The sequence below is a fragment of the Vicugna pacos genome, chromosome 10 (assembly GCF_048564905.1).
Source record: "Vicugna pacos chromosome 10, VicPac4, whole genome shotgun sequence".
Taxonomy (NCBI): Eukaryota; Metazoa; Chordata; class Mammalia; order Artiodactyla; family Camelidae; genus Vicugna; species Vicugna pacos.
In genome coordinates, this window is record NC_132996.1 from 68,852,994 (window position 1) to 68,866,887 (window position 13,894).

At 58.8% G+C, this 13,894-nt stretch overlaps 2 protein-coding genes across 6 annotated transcripts in view; one reads left to right on the forward strand and one right to left on the reverse strand.

Annotated features, from left to right (window-relative positions):
• On the forward strand, positions 1-11,697 carry SCYL1 (SCY1 like pseudokinase 1). 4 transcript variants are annotated; one of them, XM_072970289.1, is made up of 18 exons: positions 1-182; positions 532-672; positions 887-1,009; positions 1,090-1,316; positions 1,747-1,837; positions 1,914-2,069; positions 4,483-4,641; positions 5,481-5,588; positions 6,351-6,464; positions 8,236-8,391; positions 8,926-9,114; positions 9,236-9,311; positions 9,586-9,750; positions 9,977-10,119; positions 10,769-10,840; positions 10,949-11,161; positions 11,255-11,309; positions 11,428-11,697. In XM_072970289.1, the coding sequence occupies exons 1-18, from the start codon at positions 72-74 to the stop codon at positions 11,550-11,552; spliced, it is 2,424 nt and encodes an 807-aa protein (XP_072826390.1). In that variant the 5' UTR covers positions 1-71; the 3' UTR covers positions 11,553-11,697. The 4 variants fall into 4 exon arrangements, with proteins under 4 accessions (XP_072826390.1, XP_072826391.1, XP_072826393.1 ...); XM_072970290.1 differs by having other exon boundaries at positions 10,772-10,840; XM_072970292.1 differs by lacking the exon at positions 1-182 and having other exon boundaries at positions 535-672; positions 887-1,014.
• Positions 11,545-13,894, reverse strand: part of LTBP3 (latent transforming growth factor beta binding protein 3) — a 16,670-nt gene continuing 14,320 nt past the window's right edge. The window contains exons 22-28 of one of the 2 annotated variants that reach the window (XM_072970287.1): positions 13,550-13,678; positions 13,308-13,445; positions 13,073-13,213; positions 12,766-12,927; positions 12,586-12,666; positions 12,369-12,500; positions 11,545-12,205 (exon numbers count right to left, since the gene is read on the reverse strand). In XM_072970287.1, the coding sequence (XP_072826388.1) occupies positions 12,054-12,205; positions 12,369-12,500; positions 12,586-12,666; positions 12,766-12,927; positions 13,073-13,213; positions 13,308-13,445; positions 13,550-13,678 (935 nt within the window). In that variant the 3' untranslated portion in view covers positions 11,545-12,053. The remainder of the gene's footprint in view (positions 12,206-12,368; positions 12,501-12,585; positions 12,667-12,765; positions 12,928-13,072; positions 13,214-13,307; positions 13,446-13,549; positions 13,679-13,894) is intronic. The other variant, XM_031690890.2, reaches the window with a different exon arrangement.

Consider the following 13,894-nt stretch of genomic DNA (forward strand, 5'->3'; position numbering starts at 1 on the left):
GCCCCGCCCCGGCTCGGGCGGCCGGAGGAGCCGGAGCGGAGGCGCCCGACCCCGCGGCGGCGGCGGGGACAATGTGGTTCTTTGCCCGGGACCCGGTCCGAGATTTCCCGTTCGAGCTCAGCCCGGAACCTCCCGAGGGCGGCCCGCCCGGGCCCTGGGTCCTGCACCGCGGCCGCAAGAAGGTGAGCGCGGCCCCGCTCTGCAGGCCGCGGCCGACCTCGGTCTCGCCTAGTTAGCGCCGCGGGCCCAGCCGCGTCGCGCCCGGCCTGACGTGGCTGCGGAGCCTCTAGAGCAACGGACCACGGGAGGGGGACGGGCAGTGCCGACGTGGCGGGCGGAAGGACCGAGGGACCGAGAGGCCTATCCGACCGGGATTACGTGGTCCCACTCAGTCCCCAAGAGCTGACCTGGGGAGAGCCCTGGCCGGCCCGGCCCTTCCTTTCTGCACTTAACAGCTCCGGGGACCATCTTGGAGGTGGAGTGGTCAGCCTGGGGCCCAGCCCACATCTCTGAGGCCTCTGCCCTCCTCAGGCCACAGGCAGCCCGGTGTCCATCTTCGTATATGACGTGAAGCCTGGCGCGGAAGAGCAGACCCAGGTGGCCAAAGCTGCCTTCAAGCGCCTGAAAACTCTCCGGCATCCCAACATTCTGGCCTACATCGATGGGCTGGAGGTACCTACCTGCTGCTCAGTCGGCCCCATCTCTGCCCCTCACTTTCTCCCTGCCTCCCACTCCTGTCTTCTGTCTTCCTGTCCCTGTTTCCAGCCCTTCTGCCTCAGTACCCCCAGATTTGATTTCCCCTTCTCCACTTCTCTCCCCATCATGTCTCTCATCTCCCATTCCTCTCTCTCCATCCTGCCCTGATACCCCGTGTCCCTTTCTTCAGACAGACAAATGCCTCCATGTAGTGACAGAGGCTGTGACCCCGCTGAGAATATACCTCAAAGCGAGAGCGGAGGCTGGTGGCCTGAAGGAGCTGGAGCTCTCCTGGGGGCTGCACCAAATTGTGGTGAGGTGGGGGGCAGTGGTGATGAGAGCAGAGGTGGGGGGCTTCAGGTACTGGGGTGTGATGGCTCCTTCTGCCCCCAGAAAGCCCTCAGCTTCCTGGTCAACGACTGCAGCCTCATCCACAACAATGTCTGCATGGCTGCTGTGTTCGTGGACCGTGCTGGCGAGTGGAAGCTTGGGGGCCTGGACTACATGTTTTCAGCCCAGGGCAATGGTGGGGGACCTCCCCTCAAGGGGGTCCCTGAGCTTGAGCAGTACGATCCCCCGGAGTTGGCTGATGGCAGTGGCAGAGCGGTCAGAGAGAAGTGGTGGGTGACAGGATGCCCCAACCTGCCCTATTCTGGAAGCCCCTGCAGTTCCAGGACCCCTAGATTAGCTTGCACTCCCCTGTCCTCTGCTGCCCAGCTGGGGAGGGAACAAGGGTCCTCAGGGTGGTGCCTACTCCTTGCTCCCAGGATCCTCAGGGAGGTAGGGGCAGGATCAACACAGAGTCTGGGATTAAGTGGTTCTGAATTGGAAAGTTGTGTGACCTGGGGTGGATGTCCTTGCTTCCCTGAGCCTCAGTTTCCTTATCTGTCAAATGGAGCTGATGAAACACACTTCTTGGGGCTGGTGGGAGGATCAGCTGAGGGACACAGCCCAGGGTTTGCCGTGCAGTGAATGTTTGGTGCCCAGGGTAGGTTGGAGGCCTATGCTGGCAGGTGGCAGGGCCTTGAGCAGCTCTGGTCACTGCCTCAGGTCAGCTGACATGTGGCGCTTGGGCTGCCTCATCTGGGAAGTCTTCAATGGACCCCTACCTCGGGCTGCTGCCCTGCGAAACCCTGGGAAGGTAAGTGTCCAGCCCATCTCTAGCCCCTACCCCTCCAGCCAGCCAGCGTTGCCCTGACCCTATGCTTCTCCTACAGATCCCCAAATCACTGGTGCCCCATTACTGCGAGCTGGTTGGAGCCAACCCCAAGCTGCGTCCCAACCCAGCCCGCTTCCTGCAGAACTGCCGGGCGCCTGGTGGCTTCATGAACAACCGCTTCGTGGAGACCAACCTCTTCCTGGAAGAGATTCAGGTGACCCCCCTGCCCCACCCTGGGCTTTGACCCTACATTCCTCACCCCTTCCCCCCTCCCCACTTTGTAGGTTCCCTGATAATTAGACCCTTGGAGACAAGCGTGTGGAGCTAGGTTCTCTGGGTTCAGACCCAGGCTCCAACTGTTATTTATGTGTGACTTCCCTTGGCTGAAGCTCAGTCCTAATAATAGTACCTACTTCAAAGGAGCACAGTGAGGATTCAGTGAGTTTGAAGTGCATAGTATAGTGTCTGGCACATAGTAGGTGCTTAGTGACTGCTCCTGGCACACTGTTAACTGCACACATGCATTCTGGCCACGTCCCTGAGATTGGGCTGTGGTGTGGGTAGCAAGGTGAGGAGGGAGAGTCAGACCCAGATCCCTGCCCTCAAGGATCCAGCAGGGGGAAATGGACCAGTTCCCCTCAGGGACTCTCGCTGGGGCAAAAGGTCCAGAAAACACATAAATGAGGAAATGTGTGCTCCCTGGGATGGGGATAAGTGCCAGGAAGGAAAATATAGAGACTAGAGAACTTAGAGAAGGGCTGTCTCAAGGGTGATGTTTGAGCTGAGACCTGAAGGGTGCGAAGGTGGGAGTCATGGGGACTGTAAGTGGGGAAGAAGATTCCAGGCAGAAGGAACAGCATATGGAAAGATGGTGGATGGTGAGGAGGGAGCCCTCGGCTTGACCTCTTTGAACCTCAGTTTCCATATCTGCATAATGGGGTAACTATAGTATCTGCTGACCCATAGGGTTTTTGCAGGGAGTGAAGGTGGGGGGCTGTGCCCTGGACACCTGCTCTGACCTAGCTTTGTGTGGGGCACACAGAGAGGTGACTGAGAATCTGGAATGGGGGAGTGTGACAGACACTTCCAGAGACCTCGATGGTTTGTGGAGTCTTGACTCAGATAGGGGCTGGGGGGTCCTTCAGAGGATGGGGAGACTGAGCTGCATCTTGAAGGAGAAAGTGCTGGAAACACTGAGCCCTGCTGCCTCCTGGGCAGTGTAGGGGCAGCATGAACTCTATTACATGGAGTTCTCACATGGCTGGCTCTGCCCTGCCTCCCTTCTCCTTAAAATGTGCCCCATAGGCAATAGGCTGTTTCTGGCCAGTCTTGAGGAGAATATGGGAGGGCAGTGCCCAGAGGCCCCTCTTCCCATCATTGGATCTAGCAGAGCGATGGAGAGAGCCCCACTGTTACTGTCTCAGTGTGTGACCTTGGACATGATTTGGCCTCTCTCTGGGCCTTTTTCCCCCTGAACCCTGTCATCAGAGCACCAGGCCTGCCTCCCATGCTAGACTGAGCTGCTGGAGGGCCAGCCAGGTGCTCCACAACCCCAGTTAGAGGTCACCGCTGCTGGCCAGGCAGCAGCTATGACTCTGAGGGCAAATGGAGTGTACAGGAACTTTGGAAGCATACAGGACAGGGTTATAATCCTGCCCGGCCACTCTTGGCTGGTAACCTTGAGCCTCAGCTTCCTCATTTGTAAATGGGGAAATGACAGTACTTCTTCACAGGGTGCAGCACAGCTGAGGTGCCACACCACTGTGTCACACCCTTCCTTGACTGCTGCTTAGCTGTGTGACTTTGGACAAGTTCCTTGCCCTCTCTGTGCTTCAGCTTCCTTGTTGGATTAAATGGATTTTGCTGGCACTTACCTCATACAGTTGTAGGGAGGATTATTTTGCCTGTGTAATCCTGCCTGACACAAGTCTGTGCTCAGGAAATGGGCAGTTGTGGGTATTATAGCCTCAGGGAGGTTAGGAGGACTGAAGGAGACCACTGAGCCAACAGCCTGGCCATTTGGACACAGTGCGAGGATGAGGCCTAGGGGTGAATTGTACTTCATTCCTGCCTTCCCATAGACTGCCAGCAACCCCACCCAGTGTGGAGTCACAAGTGTGCCCAACCCAGCCAGGGTCAGGGTGACAGAGTAAGCCCTTCACCCCTCTAAGCCTGTTTCGTAATCTGTGTGATGGGGTTAATGGCACTCACATGCATGTTTTCTGGAGGAGTAAAGCCCTGCTGATAAAGGGCTTGATCCCCCTAGTGGCTGCTGTCATAGCAACAGTTCAGGTGGCAGTGATGGGGAAGGACAGTCACTAACGAAATGAGCACCTGCAGTGTGCCAGGCACTGTGCCTGGCAGCTTTGTGTGCATTTTCTGGTTGAATCCCCAGAATGGTTCTATGAGGCAGTATAGTTAGTCCTTGTTTTACAGGTGGAGGAACTTGCTGAAGGTCACATGGCTAGTAAATGGGAGAGTTGGGATTTGAACCCAGCCAGTATGACTCCAGAGCCCACAAACTTCAGTTTTCCTTTGGGCTGGAGGTGAGCCCCTGTCCTTGCCTGTGGCTGTAGAGACTGTGACCAGGCTGATTTCCTCCCTGTATCCTGTGCTCTCTCCCCTAGATCAAAGAGCCAGCTGAGAAGCAAAAGTTCTTCCAAGAGCTGAGCAAGAGCCTAGACTCATTCCCTGAGGATTTCTGCCGGCACAAGGTGCTGCCCCAGCTACTGACTGCCTTCGAGTTTGGCAACGCGGGGGCTGTTGTCCTCACGCCCCTCTTCAAGGTAAGTGGGTCCTGGAGCCACAGAAACTGTAGGGCCCAGAGACTGGCTGGGTAGGTCTGAAGGGCAGAAGAGAAGGCCATGGGTGGGGCCAGCCCTCCGCGGCATCCTGGGAAGGGCAGCCTCGTTAGGCAGACCCAAGCCCACGTGAGGAAGAGCTTTGACATCCAGCCCTTCAGCAAGCCAGGGCCACCTGACCCACTTTCAGGGAAGCAGTGGGGAATTCTTGACCTTGGGAAGGGGAACCCTGTGCCTCCAAAATTCTTGCTTCACAGCCTACAGCCCTTCCTGTATTTCCTCAAGACAGCCTCCCTTGTCTGACTTGGGCACTCTGGCCCCCAGGGCCCAGGAGTGACCCACTTTCCTTCCTGCCTCGAGTGGCACTCAGCTCTCTTGGCTTTAGGGGCTGGATCCTCTCCCCTTTTCTCAGACCCAGCCTGCCATTATCTGGGCACCTGCCACACCCTGCTCGGCCCACCATGGGAAAACCCTTTCCCCCAAGGAACTTGGCATGGGGGAAGTGGGGAAGATAGCAAGTAAATCCTACATAGCTGGGAACCCCTAGAAATTATAGGCAGAGTTCTGTGCGCGTGTGGCATCTAGGTGCCTGATTATAAGGAGGAGTAGTGAGCTTTAGTGAGCCTCCTAAGAGAGGTGTTGACCCAGAAAGGTTAAGGGCAGGGCTAACAGATGAGTATGGACAGAGGGGCTGCTGCGGAAATGCCTGCCCCACCCATTCCCACCCTGGGAAAGTAGCAGGGAGCCTGAGAAAGTTAACTGAGCCCACTGAAGTCATCCCACTCCTGGATGTAACTGAACCCCTCCTCCCCTCCTTCTCTCAGGTGGGTAAGTTCCTCAGCACTGAGGAGTATCAGCAGAAGATCATCCCCGTTGTTGTCAAGATGTTCTCATCAACCGACCGGGCCATGCGCATCCGCCTTCTACAGCAGGTAGGGGCTGTGGCCAGACCCTGCCCCCTGCAACCCCACCCAGACCCCACCCTGGCTGCAGGGAAGGCTGCTGCTTCACCTCCAGCCCCAGGCAGGTAGCTCACGCCCCTGCCCTGGCTGCACAGGGACCCCAGAAACCCCTCTCTGTGCGGCCAGGGTGAGGGACCATTAAGGCTGTGCTCTCAGGAAGTCAAAATAATCACAGCACTCATTGGCAGCTTTGGGAATGCCCAGTCTTCCCAGGCTGCAGGGCTCAAATGCTTCCCCACACACCATCCAGTCTCCTGGCTTGGTCGCTCTAGCCATCTAGAGTGGGGATAAAGTCTCTCCCGCCAACCCCAGGGCAGCTGGAAGCATCAGACAGGATTGATGGGATCGAGGGTGGGGTTCACTTGTGACTCAAGAAGTACCTGGTAGCTCGCAGGTATCCCATTCCTCCCCCAACTGCCAAGCACACCAGCCCTCCTCGCAGCACTTCTCTGAGCAGTGGCTCTACCCCTTTTTATAGAAAAGGCACTGGAGGTTCTATGAGAGGGTGTGACCCTTTGGGCTGCTGAGCAGTCCCTGGCTCTTCTCAGCACCCTCTTGGCCTTTCCTCATCATTCCAGGTGGGCCTGAGGCCAGTTGTGAGGTGAGGGGCTCAGGAGACTCACCTGGCTAGCCAGTGCCTGCCAGTGGAGAAACCATGCCAAGGGTGGCTCCATGGCTCTGGTGAGGGGTGGCAGGGCTGACCGTGTTCTCATGCCCCAACCCGGGTCACAGATGGAGCAGTTCATCCAATACCTTGATGAGCCAACAGTCAACACTCAGATCTTTCCCCATGTTGTACATGGCTTCTTAGACACCAACCCTGCCATCCGGGAGCAGACAGTCAAGGTGAGTGTGACGAGGCCCAGAGTGGCCACCTCTTTTTCCAGGGCTTAGAGGGGGCTCACCAGAGGACATAGAGGCCCTGGTTTTGGCCTGTGGGTCAAGCAGATTATGGGAGGGGCACTGTACTGCAGGCACTGTACTGCACTTGAGTCCAGGCTGTGGGTATAGTGAGGCAACGAGGCAGGGGGAACAGGGTAGGCGTGGCCAACAGTCCTCTGTTCCTCAGACACTCGCTGAGCACCTCCCTGTGCCTGGCCCGCCCTGCATCCCGAGTTCTGATGCTTTCTTGCCTTCATGGAGCTGCTTTTCAAGGAGATGGGGAGTGGGCTTGGCAGACAATAAATAGAATTAGAAAAAAATACATTACGTTAGAAAGTGATGGAAAGTGTGAAGAGTAGGGTTTGCAGTTTTAAAAACAGGGAAGACATTGTTGAAGAGGTGTCATTTAAGGAAAAATGGTGAAAAGAGGTGAAGGATTGAGCTACATGGAGATCTGGAGGAAATGTGTTCCCTGCAGAAGGGACAGCATGTGCAGAAGTGCTGAGGCTGGCGTGTACCTGGAGTGTAGGAGTAGCAGCAGGAGGTTCAGTGTGGCTGAAGGGGCATGGTTGTGGAAAGTGGAGTCTGAGAGGTGTGGTGGGGTTGGGGGCCAGGGCCTCGTAGGACATGGCAAGGACCTGATGCGTTCAGTGGGAGTGAGACAGGAGCCATTGGCGGACTGAGCAGAGCACTGACCAGATCTGACTTGTTTTAAAAGGATCACACTGTGTTGCTATGTGGAGAATTGACTCTCAGAGCAAGGGTGGAAGCTGGGACACTGTTAGGGGTTATTACAGTGGCCCAGGTGAGAGATGACAGTGGCTCAGATCCATGTGGTAGCAGCAGGTGGGGAGAACAGGCCACATTCTAAAGGTGGAGCTGACGGTATTTGCCGATGGATGGATTTGGAATCAAGGATGACTCCAAGGTTTCTGGCCTGGGAGACTGGAAGATTAAGTTGCCGTTTACTGAGAAGACTGGGAGGCACAGTTTTGTGGGAGGAAATTGAGCCCAGTCTTGGCCATGTCTGTTAGCCAGGTGGAGGTGTCTAGTCGGCCAGCGGTTATGCGCGTGTGAAATTTAGGAAAGAAGTCTGGGCTAGAGGTACCCATCTGGGCCCTGTCAGCTAACAAGGGCCTTTACAGCCATGAGATGGGTGAGCTCACCTAGGCTGAGGTGTAAAAAAGAAGAGGCTTGCGGAGTAGCTCTGGGGTCTGAACAGTAAGATCTCAGCAAAAGGAGACTGAGAAGGGGCAGCCGGCGAGGTCAGAGGAGAACCAGGAGAGGGTGTGTCCTGGAAGAACAGATACTAACATTTCAAGGAGAGAGAATCTGGGGGTGTCAAAGCTGCCAAGGGGTCAGATTTGGTGAAGATGGAGAACTGGCCGTTGGATTTAGCAACATGGAGGTTACTGGTGACCTCATCCCAAGCCACCCGGTAGAGGGTCTGTGGGGGTGTTTTTGTGAAGGTTTGAGTAGAGTGCACCAGGGGAGCTGAAGGAGAGGGCTGGGAGACAGGACTGCAGACTGTAATGGAGACAGAGAAATGGGGGGCCCTTTCCTCAGCATTTTGCTTAGAGGCCAGGACCAGATTGGGAGGTAGGTTTGGGAGGGCCTTGGCAGGTGTCCTCAGCACCCAGTACACTGGTGGCCTCCGTACCCTCCTGGGAGGCCGCTCTTATGTGTGCCCTTTGCCTGCTCCGGCCCACACTTTCCACTGGCTCCTGCCCTGCAGTCCATGCTGCTCCTGGCCCCGAAGCTGAACGAGGCCAACCTCAATGTGGAGCTGATGAAGCACTTCGCGCGGCTGCAGGCCAAGGACGAACAGGGCCCCATCCGCTGCAACACCACCGTCTGCCTGGGCAAAATTGGCTCCTACCTCAGTGCCAGCGTGAGTGTCCTGCACAGGTGCCAGGAGTTCTGTCACCATCATGGGACCACAGCCAAGTCCTCCAGGGCCAGGTCTCCTTGTGTGGGAGCTGTTATTCTCCCAGAGGCTAGGCCCTGGGTGCTCCATCCCCAGTGTCTGAGTGGAGTGAGTTGCCCCAGGTCACACAGCCCGGGCTGCTTGCCCCCAAGCCCTTGCATCCCTTCCCCTCAGTCAGGATCTGTAAATGCAGATAGCTGCAGCACCCAGACACTTAACAGGAATGAATGAATCAGGTCATCAGGGCAGGTGGGAAAGGAGGCACTGGCCCCAGCCCTAAGGCAGCTGCTACTCCAGCCCCTGTCTCTCTGAGGCAGCATGAGCCCAGTGATCTGGGAGAAGTCAAGGTCCAGAGTTTTAAGTAAACTCTCCCCATTGTTAGTGCTTAAGTCACATTTTTTAGACTTTGATGGTCTCTGTTCTGGGAAGTCAGGCCTGGCAGTTCTGTGCTCCAGTACTGACCCTATACTCAGGAGTCCTCTCCCCATCCTACCCCAGACCAGACACAGGGTCCTCACTTCCGCCTTTAGCCGGGCCACTAAGGACCCGTTTGCACCATCCCGGGTTGCGGGTGTTTTGGGCTTCGCTGCCACCCACAACCTCTACTCGATGAGTGATTGCGCCCACAAGATCCTGCCTGTGCTCTGCGGCCTCACCGTGGATCCTGAGAAATCTGTGCGGGACCAGGTGAGGCACCACTGGGGCTGAGCCCTGGAGCTGGGGCTCTGGGGGATACCTGGGCCCTAGCTGGCCTGGCAGGCTCACGGGAACCTTGGAGGCCCCAGCTCTGCCCCTTTCTACCCCACAGGCCTTCAAGGCCATTCGAAGCTTCCTGTCCAAACTGGAGTCTGTGTCAGAGGACCCCACCCAGCTGGCTGAAGTGGGTGAGTGGCCCACACTCGTGTTCCCTCTTCCTCTTGCCATATTCTTGACCGTCACCTGTCATGGCTCCCTCCTACCTCACTGGAGTACGTGAGAGGTGGAAGAACCCTGGAGGACAGACTTGACACCAGTGCCCCTCCCCCCATCTCACAGTTGGGAGAACACAGGCCTGGAGGAGAGCCCACTACAGGCTGCTCTGTTTCAGTTATTGCCCTCCTATCACCCTCTCCATGGAAGCCTGAGGTGTCTGTACTTGTCTCTCCTGTCACTGCCCAGAGAAGGATGTCCATGCAGCCTCCAGCCCTGGAATGGGAGGAGCTGCAGCCAGCTGGGCAGGCTGGGCCGTTACAGGGGTCTCCTCACTCACCTCTAAGCTGATCCGTGCACACCCCACGGCTGCCCCAGCAGAGACCAACGTCCCCCAGAGACCCATGCCTGAGGGTGAGTGTCCCAGACTGGCTGTATCAGTGACTGAGAGGGCTTGGGTGTGCTGGCACCCAGGAGCTGTTAACTTCCTGGGGATGGTGATGGGGACATAGGGGACAGGGTATGGTATAGTCTCCTTGAGAGCTTCCCCTCCATGCCCCCACCCCCAGCAACCTCTGCCCTGTTCTGAGACCTTACTGGGGCCCTGTGTGTGGGAACTCAGTGAGCCTCTCCTCCCCAGGACTTCCTGCCCCAGCCCCCACCACTGTCCCTGCCACACCGACGACTTCAGGCCACTGGGAGATACAAGAGGAGGACAAGGACACAGAAGAGGACAGCAGTGCTACTGACAGATGGGATGACGAAGACTGGGGCAGCTTGGAGGTGATTGGGACTGAGGAGGCCTCCTGGGGGGGGCCCAGCTTAAAGGTTACAGGCTGCCATTCAAGAAGCTCATGTCGGCTTGGCTGGTGTCAGACCTGTCCTCATGTGCACAGAATCCCTGGCAAGCAGGTGTCATGGAGTGGCCTTTGTGGGCCAGAGCCAACAGCTGAGCCCTGACTCAGCTCCAGAAATGAGAGGTTAGGCTAGAGGTGGTTGGATTAGCCCACTGACCTTCCCCCCTCCTCTGCGCCCCTCCCTCCTGCACCTGTTCTAGTGCCTGCCTGGCGATCAACAAGGAGAGGTAACCCCTGAGACTTACAACCAGACCAGTCCTCCTGGGGGGTGGGCTCAGGATTGGGTAGGGCTGTCCTGATGGAAATGGGGGCAGTTACCCCATCTGGCTGACAGCAGTCTTTGGCCCCTGAGGCTACAGGCAGGGGGTGGAACTCTAGACTCATTCCCCAGCCTCATAGAGGAGTGATGACAGGCCAGGTTCAGTGTGTTTATTTTATAGATGGGAAATGGGGTCTGAGGAGCAAATGAGATGGAAGGGTAGAGCCCATGACTGGGCAAGGGCTGGGAGGCTTCCTTGCCTTCTTGGGTGGGGCATAGGGGTCTCTATGGTCATGCTCTCCTTCCCACACTGCAGCAGGAGGCTGAATCTGTGTTGGCCCAGCAGGACGACTGGAGTACTGGGGGCCAAGCCAGCCGGGCTGGGCAGGTAAGCTGAATGGGACAAGGTGTATGTATGTGGGGAGATAGGGCCTTCCCCCAACCTCCCCTCACCCCCCCCCCCCACTCCTTGGTACTATCTCCTTCTGTTCTGCAGACCAGCAACCCTGGCCACAAATCCCCAGAGTCAGACTGGAGCAGCTGGGAAGCCGAGGGCTCGTGGGAGCAGGGCTGGCAGGAGCCAAGCCCCCTAGAGCCACCCCCTGAAGGCACACGGCTGGCCAGCGAGTACAACTGGGGTGGACCAGAGCCTAGTGACAAAGGCGATCCCTTTGCTGCCCTGTCAGCGCGTCGGGAGGCTGGTGCCCAGGTACATGGCACCTGTCTAGTGGAAGGGTGCAGACATGGGGTGGACCTCAACTGGGAGTAGGCCTCCACTCCAGTCCACACTTCCCTTTTTCAGCCAAAACTGGATTCGTGGGGTGATGACAACTGGGAGGGCCTGGAGACCGAGAGCCGTAAGTGCTTCCCCTGGGAGGGCTGGTGGGCTACCTTCCACTGGGACAGACATGGGCTAGGAAGCTAAGACCTAGGTTGTCCTGATACTATCAGACCTCCTCCCCTTCCTGCTGCCAGGACAGGCCAAGGCTGAGCTAGCCAGAAAGAAGCGCGAGGAGCGTCGGCGGGAGATGGAGGCTAAACGCGCTGAGAAAAAGGCGGCCAAGGGCCCCATGAAACTGGGAACTCGGAAGCTGGACTGAACCGCTGGTGTGGGCGCCTCCCAGCCTCGGAGAGCAGGCCCCGCAGATGTATTTATTGTACAAACCATGCGAGCCCGGCCAATCTGGCCAGGCATATCTCACATGTACATAATCAGAGCCATAATAAATTCTATTTCACACCCCCTGTGCTGGTCTCAGTCTAGCCCCTACAAGGAGGCTGGGGTGGGCGGAGTCCTCGCCTACCACGGAAATGAACATCAATTTGCTTCAAAAACCAAGAAGTAAAGAGGCACGATCTGATTTATCAGTTTCTAGGAAACGCCCTCTGGAAGGAAGACCCGCAGCGCTCGAGAGACCCAACATCCATCCGCCTGTGAACCAGACGGAGCCCGTATGGGCGCGCTGGGAACATGGGGCGCGGGGAAGGGGTCTGCGGGCCCCAAAGGGTCCCTGGGTCCGAGGCACAAGCGGGAGGCCGAGCTCGCCCCGAGTGTCGGGCGGAAACCCCTCTGATCGCCTAGATCCAGGCAGAGGATGGTGTCAGCGGCGGCGCTGGGGCACGCAGGCCCCATGCGGGCGGCTGCGCGCGAAGCCAGCTTTGCAGACGCAGCGGAAGGAACCGCTAGTGTTCACGCAGCGCTCGCTCTTGCACAGTAGCCCGCGCTGGTTCAGCTCTCGGCACTCGTCGATGTCTGGATGTGGGGGTGACAGGTGCGAACTTCGCGAGGGCGCCACAGCCGCGCGGCCCTCTGCTTCTGGGAACTTCAGGGTTCTGCAGGACCCGGACCCGCCCCGCCGGCCCGCGGCCAGCCTCTGGTCCCACCCCCGTGGCCCCGCCCTCTAGGCCCGGCTCACCGACGCAGCGCGCGCGGGAGGCGTCCAGCTGGAAGCCGCCGGGACACTCGCACACTGCGCCGCCCGGCCGCGGCACGCAGCGGCCACTCACGCAGCGGCACTCGTCCGAATCCTCCTCTGAGCTGTCCTCTTCTGCGCCGGCCAAAAGAATGCAGGCGTCAGCACCGCCCCTAGCCATGGCCGCGGACCCCGCCTCTGCCCCTCCCGCTACACTCACCTCGTGGGGGCTTCCCCAGCAGCAACGGGCTCGCGTCCCAGAAGGAATTGCTCTCACTCTGCGACGTCGGGCACTGGGACCCTGAGGGGAGCAGTGGACGGTGAGCAGTCTGCAGCGTCGATTCTCTCTGGCTCCTGTCCTCAAACTCCCTCCTGGCCAACCCCTTCACCGCCTGCTTACCGGCGCCACGCGGCGGGCACGGGCGGCACTGGGCTCCCCAACCTCGGCCCTGGCGACAGCAGCAGTCGTCGAAGGTGAGGGCGGGCCCGGCCAGGGGACCCGCACACATGCCATCCTCTCCGCGCTGGCCCCAGCACACGTCCCGCCGCTCCGGGGCACGCTCTGCGGAGGTGAACCCGGAGTCAGGGAGGAGCCTAAAGCAGGGACCACCTGTTCCCAACCCAACCCACCCTAGCGGGAACCGCAGCCTGAGGTCTCCACGCGGCGGACAGGGTCCTGGAGAGCTCAAGACCACCCTCGCACTCACCGGCCGGGCTCTCAGGGAGCTGGCAGTCGCGCCCAGAGGGCCCGGGTACCCAGGGCAGGCGGCACTCGCAGCGGTAGGAGCCCGGCAGGTTGACGCAGCGGCCAGGGCGGCAGGCTGCGGGGTCCTGGCACTCGTCCACGTCTACGGGCAGCGAGGGGATGGGTGAGAGTGGTAGTCACAGCTTGGTTCCGCCCGCCTCCCTTCTGTATTCCCAGCCCGCAGACCCCGGCCTCACCCATCTCCTCTGGGCTCAGGCACTGGCGCTGCGCCGGGCTGTACTCGGCCGGGGGTGTGCAGGCGCAGCGGTAGCCGCCGCGCGTGTTCTCACACACTCCGTTTCGGCAGTTGGACTCGTCCAAGCACTCATCCACGTCTGCGGGGAGCAAAAGCACGAGTGGTAGGAATCGGCACGGAGTCGACTGGTTGTGCATGTCTCCCAGCTGCTTTCCCACAGCCACGGGGGCCGGCTGCACTCACCCACGCATTCCAGCAGGTTCCCATCGTAGTAGAAGCCTTGCTTGCAATAGCACTCGTAGCCGGGCTGCGTATTCACGCACTTGCCCTCCTTGCAGATCTCCGCCCCGAACAATATGCATTCGTCGATGTCTGCAGAGTGACAAGCCGTGGGCGCCCACGACCTCTACCTACCGGGCCACTGAGGCCCGGCAGCCGAGAAAGTGTGGGTGGGGCTTACCGTGGGAGGGGAGGAAACAGTGCGAGGGGCTTTTCCGGACGCTGACGTAGGAGTGATGGGGGCGGGGCTTCCCCTAGTGCCCGCAATTGATGAGCAAGCACTGGTGGGATCCCGCAGGTACAAACCTC

Excerpts from the sequence above, each read along its gene's own strand:
- SCYL1 (XM_072970289.1), top strand. The coding sequence starts at position 72 with ATGTGGTTCTTTGCCCGGGACCCGGTCCGAGATTTCCCGTTCGAGCTC. Across the intron at positions 9,115-9,235 it reads AGAAATCTGTGCGGGACCAG|GCCTTCAAGGCCATTCGAAG; the intron begins GTGAGGCACCAC and ends TCTACCCCACAG. Across the intron at positions 10,841-10,948 it reads AAGCCAGCCGGGCTGGGCAG|ACCAGCAACCCTGGCCACAA; the intron begins GTAAGCTGAATG and ends TCTGTTCTGCAG.